The following is a 19,596-nucleotide window of genomic DNA, read 5'->3' as shown; positions in this document are numbered from 1 at the left end:
ACATAGCTCTTATTGTTATTCTTACCGCGTTTATGATATACTATCACCGTCGTTTTTTGCGAATCAGTAATAGAGTTCTACTGAAATACATGCATCGCATACGCAATTCAACATCTCTCGTAGACTTTCAGTTATAAGTGAGTTCCGAGTACGTACGGAGAAACGTGTCCGCTACATACTGCTTACGTAGACGCGACGTAAAACACTGGACTATTCCTTTAATTCTAGTAGAGTAATATGATCAGTGCACTGAATAAACACCCAACATTTTGAGTGAATGCTTCGTGTTGGACAGCATTGGAGAATGAGCAATAAAGGACGATAATAGATCATTACTGATAGCCTGAAAGACTATGAATAAGAAACGACGTAAAACATCTACGCGAAAGAAGCAAATCGATTTGAATAAGGGTTGCCAAATCTAATCGGATGGTTTATTTCCACTATATATGTAATCTAGCACTGCAAGTGTGGCCTCATTCAGAGGGTCATTAATGGGTTGGCCTCCATGGTGGGAATGGGTCAAATGTCAACGTTAGCTTCGATGGCGTTACGAGAAGCAACTAATCGAAGGAAAAACTCCGCTCTGAATCACATCAAACATGTTTATATTGGAATATTTGTGGTGTGTTTAGCGATTTCCGGTGCTAATTTGTTATTCGTGTGTCAGATCTCTTAATGTCGTTACAATGTTGTTTAATAAGAGAAAAACTTTTTTTTTTTTTTTTTTAAATAGAAGTGGGTCAGGTTTCACTGTTCGCTCCTAAAGACAAACGAGCAATATCTTCGTTTCTCACTCACCATTTTCCACGTTGTATTAATGAGCAATCCGGCGTAGAAGTCGGTCCAGATGTTCGGCTCCCGTAACGCAACGCGGGTACAGCAGAGACTCGCGGCATGAACGCTGAAGCTTTGAAAGCTGACCTGAGTTCTGGAGTTTACCGATGAGGAGGTGAGAGAGCTGGACAGACTGCAGGATTAAAGCGCCGCTGCATCGGGTTTTTAGCTAGCGCCGGGTAAACCCCACTGCGGTAGTATCCGCAGGTAATTGTGGGTAACGTAGGAAACCGTTAACCTCAGAATCGCATTCCAGAAAAGACCTCGGACGTTACTAATGACCGCGTGCTCATTCTAAATATGGATCGATATGCAAGTCTTTCAGGGTGGAGTTTTCCTTTAATTAGGTGGTGTCCCGATGTCTTTTCCCTCCATCCAGACACGTCTTACGTCGCTGTTTAAACCTGTTTAAGCATTAATGAAGACGGAGAGAAAGCCTCCTCAGGGTTTAGAGATCAGACGTTGGTTTAAAGCCACACAACTCAATTTTTAAAAGCCATTTAAAGGAATACTCCGGCATTTTTCAAGCTAATCTCCATCCACTCTCTGTGGTGAGTGTGTGTGTGTGTGTGTGTGTGAGATTATAATAGACAAGAAAAAAAATCATTTACCACCAAACTCACTTACAATGGAAGTCAAAGTGAATGGGATACAACGGAAATGTATTGCTGCACTTGGACTTCCAACGGGAAGAATGCCGGAGTGTCCTTTATTGATGTGTACAGGATGTTTTTTTTTTTATTTTTTTAACCGTTAAAGCGCAGAGCAACCCCATCATGAGCCAATCCATAAATTTCTACAAATACGGTGCAGATAAAGCCATTAGATTAGCAAGCACACTTTCTTCTTAAGCTTCATATGGGTTCAAGTCGCAGGGTCATGGATTTTCCTCAAACCTCACGATAAACCTTTGACCCGTTTTGGCCCTTCCTCCATTATGGGCGTGGCCCCTTCCCATCTCCGCTATTTACTTGTATTATATTTTTTTAAAATAAAAAAAGGTAGGGGTTCAGCGTTGAGAGGCGTGTTTGAAATTTTCAGGTCTGATGAACAATTTTCACCTCAATAAAACAAGCTCTTGATTTGTAGTCGCACTTTATGTAGATATATACGCGGAATATGAGTTTCTATTTTTAAGCCGACGATCTCAGAGAGCGTATCTGTGTATTGTGATTTATTTTAGTAAAAAATTCCTGTGTATATACCGTAATAACGGATCGGTGGAGGACATACACGTACATATTTTGCTTATGATAATAGAGAAACAGGTGTTGCTGGAAGAACGAAAACTGGCATTACTGACGTCAAGCCGGTTAACGATTGCGTGATGGATGAATGTAAATAACGCTGCCTTCAAGTCCTGCCGGAAATATCCTGATTGCTGGGCGAGCGCGCTTGAACGCCACGACAATGTCATGACTGCACCTGGGGAACTCGTATTAGAGAACTGTTAATCGTCTTTATAAAGAAAACTTATTATTATTACTACATTTTACACACGCCCTTATCCAGAGACTCTTACACGTATCTCATTTATACATCTGAGCAGTTGAAGGTTAAGGGCCTTGCTCAAGGGCCCAACAGTGGCAGCTTGGCGATGATGGGGTTTGAACTCATGACCTTCCGATTAACAGCCCAACATCTTAACCACTGAGCCTCACTGCTCGCATTTCCTCGTCGATTTTCTTCCCAACCGAAACCACTTGAGCGCACGCCGACGGCGTAATCATGACCTCTGACCTCGTACGCACGAAGTTCTGAACAGGATTTGAAGGCAGCATGTGTAACGTTCTACGACAGGGTGTGTACAGATAAAAGCTTGATTACTAATATAACGATAGCGATGTCTGAAATGTGCTTTATTTCCATTTTAGCTGACGTCCCGTTCGGTAACAAATAAAACACCGTTACAGGAAATGATTCTTTTTCCTAGAACAGCTCGTCCCGAAGTGCTTTATTCCTCTTATACCGCAGCAATTTGTGAACCATTACTAATTTGTATCTACTGACCCATCAGAATGACCCATCATACCTGTTTATAGTTAGATTTAATGTCCGTGAAACAAACTAGTTCCTGTTATCACTTGCGTTATAGCAGCTATAAACAGTCGTTCCCTCACCAGCCTTTCTCTCTCTCTCTCTCTCTCTCTTTTTTAAAGAAACGCCCCCCCCCCCAGAGAACCCACAAAACGTAACCTCGTCTGTCCTGGACATGTCCGTACACTTTACCTCTGACTGTTACAAAGCTCTGACACTGGAGACTCCTTACATAAACGACTTCCTGTTAATTACTCGTCTTAGATTAGATTACGTTGGTTGTTAGTCCGCTGTACAAACCCCTCCGTGAATAAGCGGTCGCTATAGTAACTAATCGTAAAAGACTAATCAGAATCAAGAATTCCACAACCGATATGGATAAATAAATAAATAAATCAATCAATCAATTTAGACAATATGCCTTCACACACACTCACAAGCTGTGTGCACCCTGCTACAAACATCAGTGTGACAGAGAACGTCGGGATAATTTGTTATTGTTGTGTTTATACTCGTTGTCGATCACCTTTACTGTTCGTCTTTTGACTGTTTCAACGTGTCTGGGGGTAAAAAAAAAAAAAAAAAAAAAAATCGCTGGAATCTGTTCCTTGCAACAAAAAGAAAGAAAGACAGGTTTTAAAAACAACAACAACAACAACAACAACAACAACAAGAAGAAGAAGTTGTTTTCATTTGATTTGTGTGTCGTTGTGCTGTCCTGAGTGTTGTCGCTACTGTCCATAAAAATCCTGCTTAATCATTTCGTTTTTATCAAATGTATCACGATATAAAAACGCCGTCTTTTTCGATATCTAACCGCAACTGAGATGACGTCAACATTTTAACGACACCGAATCTGTCTGAACGCAATGTTTAATATATGTTCATCTGTTTCCATGTAATTATTAAAACCAGCAGCACTTCGGTGTGTATTAGTCCCCCTATAGCAACGTTCACCTTGCTGTCCAGTACTTTAACTGCCAAAGCAGAGCCAGGAGAGTGTAAGTAAAGAGGGAGTGTGTGTATGTGTATGTGTGTGTGTGTGTGTGTGTGTGTGTGTGTGTGTGTGTGTTGTAGTAAGGCTCAGATTGTCTGGTCAGATATAACCTGTCTGCAATAAATTCATGCTTGGTTGATAAACAGAGTCTGCATTACGAGGTGTTTTCTTTGTCCTGATCTTGGACGGAATGCGTTATGTGTTTATATATTACACGTGTACACTCTTAACGGTTCTTTGGGTTCTGTGTAGAACGCTGTAAGAGAGCGGCGTTTTTTCGATTTGAAAGTGACATTTTTCAAGAAATAAACCGCTTCGGGGGTGTACCGTTATGGGAAGATAACCAAGCACAGGGTGGTGTGATGAAGCCAGACCCTGAAGTTGATTAGTTTCCTATAACGGCACATCCCGAAGTGTTTTATTCCTCTTACACTGCAGCAATTTCCCAACACAAATTTATTTATTTATTTATTTTAAAAAACAACAACTCTTCGTACTTTTTTATTTTTATCCGTTTCCAGTTACATTTACTGCCGGGGAACGCGAGTTAGTTTTGATTATCGCCTACTTTAACGCACGCACAGTATAAACGGTTGTTTATAACCCACCAGCCTCTCTCTCTTTTTTTTTTTTTTTTTTTTTTTTTTTAAATAAGACAAAAAAACAAAAAAAAAGTCACTGAGAAACATCTCCTCTGTCCTGAAGATGTCGGAAAACTTTACAGAAACAACGGCCGCCTTAAAATGCCCTTCTTAACCTTCTGTCAGAGCTGCGGTTATAGAAAATTAATCGACACGCTTCTGACCAATCAGATTTGAGATTTCAATAGTGGCGTGTTAATATGGGAATACAAAATAATAATGATAATTAAAAAAAAAAAATAAATGAATAAAAAGAGTCAGTACCGGGTTGTGAAGAGGAAATAAGATTATTTCTTTTTTACTTTTTGGTGTCATAAAGTGTAACGTACATTTAATCACTCATTTCTTTTAAAGTGTCCGTCAGTTATATTCCAGACAAATTAATATCCAATTAATATCCCCCCCCCCCCCCCCCCCCCCCCCCACCAAACATTTCTATCGGACTAGTAAATGTTGTAAAGCGATGTTGTACTGCATCAGACAGGAAATCCTTTCCAAGCCTGCAGATGCTGAGAGAAGAGAGCGGCAGATTCCCTGGCCGCGTCCAGCTGCTTCTCACACCAGCGCGTCAGAAAGTCTCGCAGCACGCCTACGCGTGCTTTATGGTACCACTCGATCTGAAACGTAACGAGATCGAAGAACCGTTTCAATGTATATACATCACTACGTAACCACACACGCACACACACACACTTCACAAGTCTAAGGGACAGATGTCGAACTCCGTCAATGAACACTTAGCACTGTAGTTACGGCATCGCGGCACGTGTTTAGTTTAAACATAGCTACATGCGTAGAAAGGGGAAAACATTTTTGCGAAAGGCAACGCGGAGGAGGGATCGCATGACTTTCTCTTTCTGATCGTTTGTTGGGAAATTATCCCGAGAGAAAGAAATCCCAGTAACATGCTGAAAGATTCATGTCCGTGCTAATGGGTACAGGTTATAAAGCACGGTTTGTGCGATGTGCTTCGATTCAAAAATAAATAAATAAATAAGTAAATAAATAAAGGCATTAGATCGGAACGTCAAAACAAACGCCTTACCTCTTCCTTCGCGAGTGATGAGATGAGATTAAACTCCTCCCGTGTAGTTTTCTGCACTCTGTCCATCTATAATATCACACGGAGAACGTTAACGTACCCCGTTTTCACACGTGTCAACGTTTAAATCCTCGTGGATGCTTGGTTTCGATTATACGGTATCAACCGGTATCCTAAGCGAACTAGCTACTTGGGTATTATTAGTGATGGACAAAATGATGATTTTTTTTTTTTTGACTGTTCAGGTGAATTCTTTTCCTATATGGGCAAACGCTGAAGTGTTGAATTAATCTCGTACCGCAGCGGTTTGCCAACAATTGCAAATATTTTATTTATTAAAGAACAACACATCAGAATTTTTGATCTGTTACCACTTAGCAGCTATAAACAGTGGTTCCCTCACCAGGTTCTCGTTTTCTTTCTTTCTCTAATAAGACAATAAAAAAAAAAAATGCAATTTAGATTTTCCTCATTGGTGATTGGTCGCAAAATAATCTCAACAAACTTTAACCCATCAGGTAAGATATACAAATACCGCGTTGATCCTTTGCGAAGCTAGCTGCTTAGATAATGTTACAAAATGATGCGCAAAACTGTGATTGCTTTGGTAACGTTTGGCTGCTGTTTATTCACAAATCAAGGCCTCGTGTTGGCCTGAAACGAACGCGAGCTAGCTTACTAGCCGTGAGCTAGCCTGCTAGCGGTTTGGATGACGGGAGGACGTGTGGGCGTTTCCAAATGTGCTTCTCGTGCATATTCATATTTCCAGGCATTCGAGGAGACGTGTGTCATGTGACATGAGATATTGAACTAAAAACGATTTCCTAGAGAAAAATGATTTTTCTAGGGTGTGTGAGAGTGAGAGAGAGCGAGAGCGAGCGAGCGAGAGCGAGCGAGCGAGAGAGAGAGATACTCACAACTGCTTTCTTGTTGGGTTTGGCTTTTTCCGCGTTCCTAACGATGATTTCCAGTTCCACAAGTTTACATGTTCTTCTGAACAACATCTCCTACAAAAAACAAGGGGAAGATAATGACCGAAGCACTCGGTTCTCACCCGAGGCCACCTCACGCACCTCTAACACAAGAATAAACCCCTCGTATTACATCACAGGGTTTCAAATCGAAGCGTCCCGAAACGGTGTTATACTTATATCCTCCGTTCTATAACAGGCTTATATTAACGTCACGGTTTCTATAGTAACAGCTCTATAGCGGACGTGCCATGTGCATAAAACATAATCGGGAGACGTTTATTTAACCTTTAATGCGAGGAGTCTCCAGTAACAAAAGATGTTTATTTATTTATTTTTTAAAAAAATCTTATCAACATCAAAAACGAAGCTGAAGTAACTTTTAGAGATGAAACGCAACTATAAACGGATAAAAAGTAGGTCTCGTTTAATAAATAAAAAAGGGTCACTGTGGACATGTTGCTGTGGTGTAAGAGGAATAAATCGCTTCAGGATGTGTTGTTATTCTTCACTAAGCAACTTCAACGCTGATTATTTTCCTAGAACCACACAACACGGAGTGTGTTACTCCTTAGGCCTATTATTCCTCAATCTCTCCATCTGGGGATGAATAAAGTATTATCTTATCTTATATAATGGTGTTTTCCTTGACGGACGGATACGCACTCGTTTCGCATCCTGGTAGCGAGACTCGAGATCCAAACCCAACCCCAAGGTGTGTGCGTCGTTCTCCGACACTTTGTCGAGATTTCTCTGGAAACAAATGGAAGAAGAAAAAAAAAAAAGATCAGATTTAAAATAAAATAAAAAAAACCCCACACAATCTAATCGAATACAATCATTTCCTGTAGCACTTCCTTACTTTCACTGCGTCCATTATATCCGACAGCTTCAGACAAATCCTGAGCAAAGAAAGTCTGTGAGTTTAATATACAGTATGAAACGAAAAACTAAAGAAACACTCGCTCGACCCCATAAAAAAAAAAAGTAGGGTTTTATCAGACAGGTTTCGAGACCCAAAACCCCTGACTTATGTTTCTTAAATAATATCCTGGTATTACCTCTGCACTGATATTTGATTCATATTTGATTCGATTCAGATTCATATTTGAATCTTTTTTTTAAAATATTAAAGCGTTTTTCTTTCAAATCGGCCTCATAGTTGTCTCTGTTCATTTCAACGCCAGCCACATGAAGAATAACGAAATTCAAAAGAAGTTTTCATTTCTGTATGCATGTAAAGAGATCATTTCTAAGATTTGGCCCTGATCGGCGTCTTCACGGACGTCCCTGTGACCTTACACACACACTTACGTGGAGAAGACCACGGCGGACGGATTGTCCTGATTAACACAGAGATGTAATGAAGTGGAGAAATGGCCACATGCCAGAGCAAGCCCTGCAAACACACACACACACACACACACACACACACACTATACTGCACTGCACTGCGTTTCTTTCCTCTGAAACTGACTCGTGCACGTCGTGTTACAGGAAGTGACAGGAAGTTAGGAGGCTTACTCTGCTTTGTCAGCACAACGTCGAGGAATTTCTGTTGGAAATCACATGACATTCAATTCTGAGAAATGAACACACACAAAAAAACAGAGAGACTCGTGAATAATAGAGCAACAGGTGTGAAGAAACGAAAGGCCGGACCTCCGAGGTGGCTTTAAACAGGGCGGTCGTGTGTGTGTTGCGTTCTCTCTCGTTGTGAAAGAACTCTTCCACATCCTGAGGAGACACACCGGGTTAATAATCAAACCGCAGCTCGGTACACGTTATTGAGGTTTTGTTTTTTTTTCATTAACGTTGTGTTTACTCACCTTGTGACCTTCCTTCCTCATTTCCTCCACGGCCTGACTGAGGCGGTCCAAGATGCCCTTTTTGCTGCGCTGTTTAGAGGCCAGCTGACAGACGTACACAGACATGCAGCGAGAAAGAAAAAACCAAATGGCACATTCGTGTTATTTCAAAGATGTTTCGGTTTCACATAACTGCACCGTGTGTGTTTGTTTCAATCGCCTCATACTTTTGACTTTTAGTCACAATGTTTAAAAAAAACCACACGTGAACGCCAGAACTATATCTCCCTGCAGTTCTCGCCTGGTTTCCCACTGAAGATAAGCAGGGATGAGCCTGGCCAGTACCTGGATGGGAGACCTCCTGGGGAAAACTCAGGTTGCTGCTGGAAGTGGTATTAGTGAGACCAGCAGGGGGCGCTCACCCTGTGGTCTGTGTGGGTCCTAATGCCCCAGTATAGTAACAGGGACACTATAATGACTCTCTGTGGTCATTAAAAATCCCAGGAGACTTAGCGCAAAAGAGTAGGGGCATAACCCCGGGGTCCTGGCGAAATTCCCCCATAGGTCCTTCTCTATCATGGGGGCCACCGCCCGGGGGACCCCAACAATTTGGCCAGGCTTGACAAACTGTGTCGGAGCCACCAAGCCCATCTCTCCCATTAGTATGTTTTCTCACTCTCACACACACACAATCAATTCCTAGTGATTTTTATTATTATAAACCAAATATCAGCTTAATAACGTATTTCTAGCTTTACAATTCTTATTCTCCGGGAAGACAGATTTAACTCGTCTCAAGCGTTTATTTCTTCGAATGATCTGTCCGGAGGAGCTGGAAATGAGGCTTCATCATCGAAAGTGTTATACTGATCGAATAATCTAATTAGATTATTATTCCAGATATGTTTAGGTATGTGATGTCAACGCCGTACCTCTGTGCTGCTGAGGAAGCTGTACAGAGCGTTGCTTTTTCCCAGGATGCTGTGTGCTGCCACCTGCTGCAGGTAGAACTCTAAAGCCCTACAATAAAGCTGCCAGTTATCTCCCAGAGCCAGGAAGCCTACCCACACACACACACACACACACACACACACACAACCATAAAACATACCATCACATTATCAGCTGTCAATCAGTCGTAGGTTATAAGACATTTATACCACACTGTGGTTGAATCCTGCGTTCTGATTGGTCAGAATACGTCGTCGTTTCTATAGTAAAACGTACACAAGATGCTCTACGTAATCTACGACTAATAAACAAAATAAAAGCATGTAAATTTAACATTTATTGGACATTTATGGAAGGAGTCTATAGTGCCAGCCCTGTGAAAAAGTCAGCAAGCTTTTCAAAAGATAACACACGTGAGAACAGAAGCTAACTTGTTTTGCAAACGTTTACACAACATTAAAGGCAACTATAAATGGATAAAAATGACGTGTCGTTTTAAAAAAAAAATACATTAGTATACGCACTTCTGGATGTGCTGCCGTAGGAAAATATTCAACTCCGCTTCGTTACACTACCACGTTGTGGATTATTTTCCTATAACGGCGCTCCACCAAGTATTGTGTTGTTTACTTAGCCACTAATTGATCGTTATTTTCCCCCCTGGTTATTTGGGTGGATCGGACATACCCAGCTGTTTCAGCACTTTAGTCTGTGTGTGTGAGCTGGAAGGCAGAGGTTTGGCTGGGAGAGGAGGGAACTGTGGGGAGAGAGAAGAGTCACACGACAAAAAAAATATCACGTCGCAATTCCCGACGGCATTTTTACAATTCGCGAGATGTATCTTTATTTATATTTGTTTTGTTTTTTTAATTGAAAAAAAGTATTTTCATTTCCTAAAAGAAATAAAATAAATAGAATGATGTTTAACACTTGAAAAGGTTCAATACAATATGAAATACAAAATTTTATCATCATCATCATCATTATCATCAGGCAGTTTGTAAACGATTAAAAAAAATACACTAAAAAAGTTCATTAAAAGATATCACGATCTCTGAGAAAAGTATATTGTGACATTATTTATCAATGACATCACATCACATCACCCAGCCCTGCTGAAATATACAAATTAATGATCACCTCTGGTCTATAATTCACTACGGGTAGATACAATAGACCATTTACTCAATGGTAAGAGCGCTAGTGTAATCGTATGTTAATATGAAATCGTGTCACTGTGACCATGTTGAAGAAATAAAAAGAAATTTCCTTGTGTAGTGAAGTGTAGTGTAGTGCATAGTGATACGTCTTCGATATCCAGGCTGACGATAAGCTACATTTCGAACGCGGACAATGTTATCGGTCTAATTCTTGCCTGTGTTGCAGCCGTGCATATACGGGTACGCAGATTCTCCAGAATATACAGAGATAGGATTGGAGTCTTAAAGTGCACCTATTATGCTTTCTTTCAAACATTCCCTTTCGTGTAGTGTGCTATATACGTAGCTGTTTGTGAATGTAAAAAGTCTGCAAAGTTATCGACTCCCAAAAGAAGGAACCGATTCTGAACTGCTGAATCGAGTCGTTAGTGATTCCAGACTTTACTTTCCTGTACTAACCTACGTAGGTTTGTAACAAAAAAGCCCCGCCTCTGGTCTTCGTCGGCCGCTCGCCGACAGCGCTAGACCGATCACAATCACGACAGACTGGGACGTCTGACCGATCACAGCAGGGTATGCTCTCTGAAAGGAGGAGTTTAGAACGAATCATTTAGAACGGATCATTGAATAATGATGAGCACGTTAAAGTGTTTTTTGACCTCGGATGCGTGTAAATCTATCGTATGAGACCTTTAAAGCAAAATTAGGCACGTTTCAGACCCATAATAGGTGCACTTTAACGTTACATGCGTCATAGAAGTAAGTCTAGCCGGCTAGACATGAAGACATTCAGCTGCTCATTCGAGAAGTGTTCCCAAAGCTACACTTGCTACACTCACTGCTGTGAGACATTCAACGACTGAAAAGCTTTCAAACTCAAAGCAGAAATCACGCACTATGACGCCATGGAGTCCCACAACGTCCTCCTGAGAGAAAAGACCCTTGTGCAGCCAGTCGAAATCCTCGTACGTCCTGAAGACGCACGTCCCCTTATCACTGTTCAGCTGGAAAAGCAGCAGAGAAAGGACAATAAACAACTTTTTGTTTTGTTTTCTTTTCTTACAACTACGTAAAGTATAAAGTGACAAGCTGACCTTCTGAGACGTGATGGCGAAGGTTAGCATGTCTCCGTCCTGCGTGACATCGGTAATCTTGATGCTGTTAGCGTTCACGCTCGGCGCCGAAGGATCGCTTGAGCCTTCCTACAACAGCCGAGTTTCACGCTACAGTCAGTTCTAGAATGATTGGCACCCTTAACATCACCATTAGCATCTTAAATAGCATAGCGTCTCATGCTGCGTAACACACTCGGAGGAAAGCGCTATCTACCCTCATCCCCATACATGAGCTCATAGATGCCCATGATTGGTTAGTGTCGCTATGATTGACAGGAGAAACAGAGTATGCCCCTCCCATCCACAGAGCATGTCCGGTTTCACTCCATAGACTCTCAGCCATGGATGGTTGTCTCACTAGGAGCATGCTTGATCTTGGTCTTAACCGCCCAATCTTAACGTCCCTGGAGAGGCAACCCGATTCAGGGATAAAATATTCTGATACAGTGGTGTGAAAAAGTATTCGCCTCCATTCTGATTTCTTCTGTTTTTGCGTTTATCTCATACTAAATAGTTTTAAAATTCACACGAAATACAACATAAAACAAAGGCAACCTGAGCAAACACACAATACAGGTTTTATTTATTTACTTGTTTTATTGAACACCTATCACCAATGTGAAAAACTAATTACCCCCTTAAAGTTAAAATCTGGTTGTTCCAGCTTTAGCAGCAATAACTGCAAACAAACGCTTCTGATAACTGGAGATCGGTCTTTCTCTTACTTCTAGGACTAGGATTTACTCCTATGCTTCGGATCGTTGTCTTGTTGCACAATCCAGTTACTCTTGAGTTTCAATTTACAGACTGAAGACCGGATATTCTCCTTTTGGAATTTCTGGTAGAGAGCAGACTTCATGTTTCCCTCAATTATTGCAAGTTGCCCAGATCCTGAAGCAGCGAAGCATCCCCACACCATCACACTCCCTCCACCATGCTTGACCGTAGCTATGATGTTCTTCTTGTGGAATTCTGTGTTTGGATTACGCCAGATGAAACAGGACCCGTCTTCCAAACAGTTCCACTTTCAACTCATCAACCCACAGAATATTCTTTGCGGATCATCAAGGTGTGTTTTGGCAAAACCCAGATGAGTCTTAATGTTCTTCTGGGTTAGCAGTGGTTTTCACCTCGTCACTCTTCCACGGATGACATTTTTGCCCAGTGACTTTCTGATGAACAGTGAGTCATGAACACTTTTATTAATGCAAGTGAGGTCTGTCGTTTCTTTTGATGTTGTCCTTGGCTCTTTTGTGACTTCCTGGATGAGTCGTTGCCGTGCTCTTGGAGAAATTTTGGAAGATCGGACACTTCTGGGAAGGTTCACTACTGTGCCTTCTCCATTTGGAGATAACGGCTCTCACTGTGGTTCTTTGGAGTCCCAGATCCTCTGAAATAGCTTTGTCACTCTTCCCAGACTGATGTATTTCAATCACCTTCTTCCTCATCATTTCTGGAATTTCTTTCAACTTTGCCATAGTGTGTACTGGGTAAAATCTTTTAACGAACTCCATGCTGTTGAGAAAGTTCTATGTAAGTGTTGATGTGATTGAACAGGGTTTGCAGTAATCCGGCCTGGTTGTGTCTAGTCCAGCTGAACCCCGTTATCAATGCACTTTCATAGATTTGTGGAATTAGTAGATATGGGGGCAAATACATTTTCACACAGGCCCAGTTGGTATTGGATAACTTTTTTTGCTTCAATAAATAACATTATCATTTACAATCTGTATTTTATGTTTACATGAAAAGTTGCCTTTCTTTTATCTTCGATTTTGTTTTAATCAGGTTTACTTAGCTCAAACTTTGTGGAATTGTACACCTGCACAATCTTATATTTGACTAAAGGCAACAACGGAGTTTCTGGAGACTGGGAGCGTGGTATTTTTCCAGAGATAATTTGCATTTAGAGGTGCAGAAACGATATAACGAGTGATTTTTGTTAAAGGAAATGTTCTTTTTTTTCCTCGAGTCTTTTTTCTTCTTCTTTAAATGCACGCGGATATTTTTGCCCGGTCTCTTGAAGGGTGCCAATAATTAAGGAGTTGGCAGTAGAAAAAGACTGTAAATGATTAAAAGACAAAAATGTTAAAATGTTGTCTGGACAAGGTGGTATTTGGATTTATTTTTTTTTCTTCAAATAAAAAATGAATAAAAGTAAAGATCAAATATTGTCGAAGTTCTTTAGCTGTGATAAGTACTCACAAGAAGCACTTAAATCATGTGATCAAGTAATTCATGAAATAAAACGTGTTCGATTCTATAGAAAACTCCATAATTCACCCAAATATTTCATTATTGCCCAATGCCTTTTCACATGGCCCTAGAAACTCGCATTACACAAAGATCACATGATTACAAAAAGTAACAATCACTCACCATCTTCTTCTCAGTTGTTTAGTTCAGAACTTGACAAAAAGTCCCTCAGAAAACACACACACACACTGAACGTAACACTCGGGACGCGTCCTTCGTGTGCCGTCGTAACTCCTCTCCTCACATCAACTCGTATAACTTATTACTCGTTTATTACTCTCTTTCCACCTCTCTCTCACACACACACACACACACACATGCATAAAAACTGCCCGCATGCACAATTGTGGAAAAGCAGGACATCCTGTGAGTCAAAGGTCACAGCAGTCCCGTGACCAGCTTGCTGCGAAGCCTGCAGATCATCCTAGAGATTTTTAAGCGGGGACAAGTGTTAAGTTAGTGTCATCTGTGTACATGTGTGTGAGAAAGACACAATGTGTGTGTGTGTGTGTTTTTATTCAATTTAAAAGTGAACCTCAGGAGATAAATATGACACACACACACAGGTTAACCATAACTACTGAGTGACTACCTCCTACATGTCAGGTGCTCCTTGTAAACTATGGACAAAGTACTGAAATGTTTTTTTCTCTCTCTCACACACACACACACACACACACACACACAGAGAGTAAAAAGTCAATTTTATTGACTCTTTTTCCACCTTAAGGCTGTATTAAAGTTCGCCTCGCACCTCCAGTGTTTGATTCCCACCACTTCCCTGTGTGTGTGGAGCTTGCATGTTCTCCCCGTGCCTTGGGGGTTTCCTCCTGGTACTCGGGTTTCCTCCCCCAGTCAAAAAAGACGCGCTGTAGGCTAATCGGCATTTCCAAATTGTCCGCAGTGTGCGACTGTGCCCCGCGATGTGTCCACGTGTCACTCATAAATCCAGTAAATGACTAGCTCTTACTTAATCGTAGACCTTATTACACGTTAATGAAGTTTTAAACTAAACGAGACTCTACTCATCACCTGACCCGACTTAAAGCCAGGCACATTTCAATCGACTGTTACCCAAGGATAGATTACTGTTCAATGACAAATATTAATTTCACATCATCACGTACTGGCATTTGGTTTGCAGACAGGTGGAGCGGCTTGCGTCACCCAAAAACACTTCCTTATAGGAAACACCTACATGTCCTCCCCCCCCCCCCCATCTCCTTCCTCCTTCACGCCTGAGGAATCCTTAAAGAGGCTTGACTTTGGTTGGACTTTGCTTGGAATCCTTAAAGATGGTTGACTAAGTTATGGGCTAAATGAGGTAGGACAGAGAGATCAGAGAAGCACCTGCATGTGCATCTTGCGGTTTGGGAGGAACGAAGATCTCGAAAACGCACTCTTTAGTAGTACACATAATGAAACGTGTTCAATTCAAGACCCTTTTCTTTTTAATTCGCACGAGACATTCAGGACTCAAAAACGATCATAATACATCAATAACCCAGATCTAAAACCATCTAAAATCGCAGAGCCAGCAAAACAGAGTGGAAATTACTCATTCGGCCTTATTTTTTTAGAAAGGAGGAACATGGGGGAGTGAGTAAACGCGGCCGAGACTGTGCAAGAAGGATTAAACTGGGTTAAAAGTTCAAACAGAGTTTTTATAGAAGGATAAAAGGGCGTCCAGATCGTGTGTCTGTGCCGAATGTGCTTGTGACGTTTGCTGAGGCTGTGAGAACGAGCTCTGGTCTGTAAAAGATGCGTGCGTGTTTTGAGCTCGTCTTTCCGTGCCATCCTGATCCCATCCCCCGTGCGCCTCAGACCGTTTGAAACCGGGTTTCCCTTTGCCCCGCGCTTCCTGCGTCGACCTGCCTCGACCGGCTCGTCTCTCATCCAGGAAGTAAGACGAGGGCGGGGCAAAATCCGAATCCCTCTCGTCCCGTCTCTGAGTCGTCCACTGACCCCATGTGAACTCTGTAGGGAGAAAGCAAAGACGAGCGCAGGAGATGATTACCCAAGAATCCAAGGGCTCAGAAACGGACCGTAGAAATTTCCCTCGACGCTCATCAATCAAGACTCCTGCTCTAATCACAGAGGATAAATCATGAGCGGCACGAGTGTGTGACTGTGTTACCTTTTCCTCTGTCCCACTCTCTCACATGCGGCACTCCCGGTCTCGAGTCTTTTCTCTCCTGAATTTCAACCTCCACCTTTTTGGCGGCAGCTTCAGGAGCAGGTGGAGGTCCGATCACATCCTCGGGATCGTCCTCGCCTTCTTTAACCGCTCCATCAGGCACAGGAGCTGCAAACATGCAGAAATCATTCACGGTTACGCAAACGGCATTACTGCGGCGTTACTCAACCTGATCTCTTTGTATCACGGACACAAGAATTTCAACACCTTCTTCCTCGTCCTCGGCTCCGGGATCCATCTTGCTTTTCTTCGTCTTCCTCATTCTCACTTTAGCCAGTCGAGCCTCGAGCAGAGCTTTCCGTCTCTCCTTCAGATGCTCTCGCTTGGTGCGTTGCTCAGCGGTCTACAAAGAGGTCAAAAACAAGATCGGATTCTGAGGAACACTGAGGAAGAAGTCTTTTAAGACCCCAACGTAACCTCTTCGGTTTCACGTGCAAGTCCCGACCTCACCAGATGTGCGTGAAACCCAAAGAAATGCTCCGCTTTAACTGTCAGACTTAATGGCGTCCACTCTTACTGCTAAAAGGATAATAATTAAAAGTTCCCAGTAATGATGCGCTAAAACGAGAGCTGAGCGGTTCGCGAGTGTCTCTCGAGCGTGTCTCTCTCACCTGGTCTCTCAGCATATCCAGAGTTTCCCTTTGCTTCTTGCGCTGGTCTTCCTCTTGAGAAAAAGCGTAATACCCAACACCCAGATCTCTGGCCTCTATAAAAACACACACACACAGGATGACTCTCTCGTCTCATGGGCGTTCCACGATGCTAAATAAAGGTTAGAAGGTGTGTGTTATTGTTTAATGAATAAAAAGTGCAATCGTTTGCAAACTGCTGTGGTATCAGAAGAATAAAGCATGTCCAGATGTGCTGTTTTAGGAATATAATCAACGTGTTCGTGAGAACAGCAACACTGCTTCGCCTCTCACCTCCATCTCGGATGTCTTCATAGTGAACGGGTCCTACGGGTCTCTTCATCTGCTCTTCTTCCTCCCGCTCCCACTGCTCTCTCTGCATCTCTCGCCTCATGTCTTCAGACAACAGCGTCCTATCAGCTCCGACCACTCTAAACACGCACACGCACACACACACAGTTATACCTAGAGATCCAAAGTAACATATTAGAAGTGTAAAAGACACTAGACAATGTCTGGGTCATGTACCGCTTGCTGTGTAAATCTTGGTCCATTTTCTGAAACTGATGTAAATCTTTTCTTAAACACTTTCTTGATCGACCCAGCGCATCAACATAGTCCACCCTGAGAGAGAGAGAGAGAGAGAGAGAGAGAGAGAGAGAGAGAGAGTGAGAGAGACAGAGGAAGGCAGACAGACAAAGACAGAGAGCGAGAGAGACAGAGGAAGGCAGACAGACAGAGAGAGAGAGAGAGAGAGAGAGAGAGAGAGAGGAAGACAGAGGAAGGCAGACAGACAAAGACAGAGCGAGAGAGAGACAGGGAGAGAGAAAGGCAGACAGTCAAAGAGAGAGTCAGAGAGGGAGAGAGAAAGACAGAGAGAAAGACAGACAGACAGACAGAGAGAGAGAGAGAGAGATGGGGGGCAGAGGAAGGCAGATAGACAGTGACAGAGCGAGAGAGAGAGGACAGAGAAAGGCAGACAGTCAAAGAGAGAGTCAGAGAGAGAGAGAAACGGATCGATGGATAGAGAAAGAGAATAGATAGACAGAGAAAGACAGAGACACACAGAGAAATAAAGAAACAGAGATAGCCAGTCAGCCACGTAGACAGACAGGCAGGCGAACAGACAGAAAGAAAGACAAGGAGAGAGAGACAGACAGATAGATAGTACAGTGTATATATATATATATATGAACGATGCTGCTGTGTCTCTTGTCTGTACCATTCCTCGTCAGCACTCTGTGGGGGAGGGACGGGGACGCGCGTCTCCGATCCTTCTCCATCTCTGTCTCCTGCTTCATCCTCTCTGCTCTGTGCTGCTCTCTTCTGCTCGATTATCTTCTGTGTGAAATCCACCAGGTACAGACTCTCCGTCTCCTCGTCTACACCATAAGAACACAAGAATATTACTCCACTCTTAGGCTAATAAAAAAAAAATAAAAAAACCCACCACACTCATTAACTCCATAACTATTCCCAAATGCAGAATTCCAGGACCTGGAAAATCCCCTTTAGTCATCTGCTCATAGAGGCGTGCTTTCTCCTCCAGCTTCTGCCTGAGACAGGTGAGCACAGAATAATACCAGTATGAGGAACGGACAAAGACGTGCAGTCAAGATCAAAAAAAGGAGAAGAATAAAAGGATAAAAACGGTAAGAGGAATAAAACGCTGCAAGTCATGCTGTTATACACACTGCCCCCATGTTAATTATGTTCCAATAACACCGAGTGTATTATTCCTTACTAACGCCACACATATGGCTGTTAGATATCGACGGCGCTCCTTTCTGCTCTATTCCCGATCGGATCATTCCCACATCAGAGCGTCTTCGAGTCGGTCTCACCTCGATCTGTCCAGGCTTTGTTCCTCCTCTGCCGTTTTCTCCACATCCTTCTGAGCACGTGCAGTCACTCCTTGGTTCTGTTTACTCCATACACTGGGTTTCTACACATCACACCCCAACAAATCAACAGAAAATTACACAAGCAGCACATCTGGTCTGTTTTCTTTTTTCTTAAACCACTGCTTATTTACCTTTGTATGGTTGTGTGATTTGGATGCAGTCCCTGCATCCTGAGCAAGTTTGTCCTGCTTGAACGCCTCCTGTTTCCTATAAAGCTCTGCTTTCAAATCAACCAGCTGAAAAAATTATACATATACACATTTATTTATAAATTATAACACAAGGGACTGTCAATTAATACTTAGACACTAGTGGTGGTGGTGGTGTGTATTCGTTTAGATTATGTATTTTAGCCCTAAATGGTTTATAATTAAACTCGCACCGGGGATTAAAATACAAAAGGACCTAGTGCTCGAATGTAGGAATTAACTTTATTAATTATTTACTCACTGTTACTCAGAAAACAAATACAGATGCTAGCCACATTTAGCGAGCTAATGAAATAAAAGTGTTCATTGTTAGAGGACGATTCCTGCAGCTACAAACAGGATTAAATGAAATTACGACAGCTTTTAAAAACCCACCGATGAAGCTGTGACATTATATTGTTTTTTCTTCTTATCCATCTCACGTTATCTCGCGTTAGCAGCGGTCGTGTTCGAGAAGATTCATAAACACGCCGCCATCTTGAAACTCCCCAGATGGGAAGGGGCGGAGCAAGCCTGCGCGCGCCCCCTAGCGCTACGGAGGCTTAGTTTTCTTCTATGTACCTTTATTTATTTGTTTATTCATTCATTCATTCATTCATTCGTTTATTTATTTACTCATTTATTTATACGTTTATTCGTTTATTTATTTATTTATTCATTTATTTGTGTTCTAATTATATATATATTTTTAATTAATAAAGAGGGAATATTTTACAAACAACATGGCAAAACAGCGTTCTCACAACAAAAAGCATAAAGTCCAGGGCATAAAGTCCAGGCACCAAAAAAACCAACAAAAACAAACAAGCAAACAAATACCCCCCCCCCCCCAATATAATTTT

General features: G+C 42.1%; 2 protein-coding genes across 2 annotated transcripts; both read right to left on the bottom strand.

The window, feature by feature from the left end:
- Positions 1-4,938: 4,938 nt before the first annotated feature.
- si:dkey-28n18.9 (sorting nexin-5) lies at positions 4,939-15,024 on the bottom strand. Its single transcript, XM_053636577.1, has 14 exons — positions 13,939-15,024; positions 11,539-11,646; positions 11,341-11,448; positions 9,972-10,041; positions 9,266-9,393; positions 8,355-8,438; positions 8,188-8,262; positions 8,050-8,080; positions 7,840-7,924; positions 7,388-7,427; positions 7,192-7,278; positions 6,472-6,561; positions 5,558-5,623; positions 4,939-5,129 (listed from the first exon to the last, which is right to left on the bottom strand). Exons 1-14 carry the CDS (start codon positions 13,939-13,941, stop codon positions 4,989-4,991), a joined length of 1,116 nt encoding a protein of 371 aa, XP_053492552.1. The 5' UTR covers positions 13,942-15,024; the 3' UTR covers positions 4,939-4,988.
- Positions 15,025-15,243: 219 nt separating this feature from the next.
- On the bottom strand, positions 15,244-19,255 carry ccdc174 (coiled-coil domain containing 174). Its single transcript, XM_053636575.1, has 11 exons — positions 19,130-19,255; positions 18,677-18,781; positions 18,486-18,586; positions 18,139-18,197; positions 17,864-18,023; positions 17,170-17,265; positions 16,936-17,072; positions 16,624-16,718; positions 16,220-16,355; positions 15,953-16,120; positions 15,244-15,792 (listed from the first exon to the last, which is right to left on the bottom strand). Exons 1-11 carry the CDS (start codon positions 19,169-19,171, stop codon positions 15,467-15,469), a joined length of 1,425 nt encoding a protein of 474 aa, XP_053492550.1. The 5' UTR covers positions 19,172-19,255; the 3' UTR covers positions 15,244-15,466.
- Between the last annotated feature and the right edge of the window lie 341 nt (positions 19,256-19,596).

Source organism: Ictalurus furcatus, chromosome 11 (genome assembly GCF_023375685.1).
Source record: "Ictalurus furcatus strain D&B chromosome 11, Billie_1.0, whole genome shotgun sequence".
Classification (NCBI taxonomy): Eukaryota; Metazoa; Chordata; class Actinopteri; order Siluriformes; family Ictaluridae; genus Ictalurus; species Ictalurus furcatus.
This window is presented reverse-complemented; position numbering and strand designations above follow the sequence as displayed.

Bases quoted from the DNA above. Each gene is read 5' to 3' on its own strand.
- si:dkey-28n18.9 (XM_053636577.1), bottom strand. The intron at 9,394-9,971 runs GTATGTCCGATC...GTGTGTGGGTAG, and splicing joins TAAAGTGCTGAAACAGCTGG to GCTTCCTGGCTCTGGGAGAT. The intron at 5,624-6,471 runs GTGAGTATCTCT...GTGATATTATAG, and splicing joins AACCCAACAAGAAAGCAGTT to ATGGACAGAGTGCAGAAAAC.
- ccdc174 (XM_053636575.1), bottom strand. From the start codon at position 19,171: ATGGATAAGAAGAAAAAACAATATAATGTCACAGCTTCATCG. The intron at 18,587-18,676 runs GTAAATAAGCAG...TGTGATGTGTAG, and splicing joins AATCACACAACCATACAAAG to AAACCCAGTGTATGGAGTAA. The intron at 15,793-15,952 runs GTAACACAGTCA...TTCTCCCTACAG, and splicing joins AGAGTGGGACAGAGGAAAAG to AGTTCACATGGGGTCAGTGG.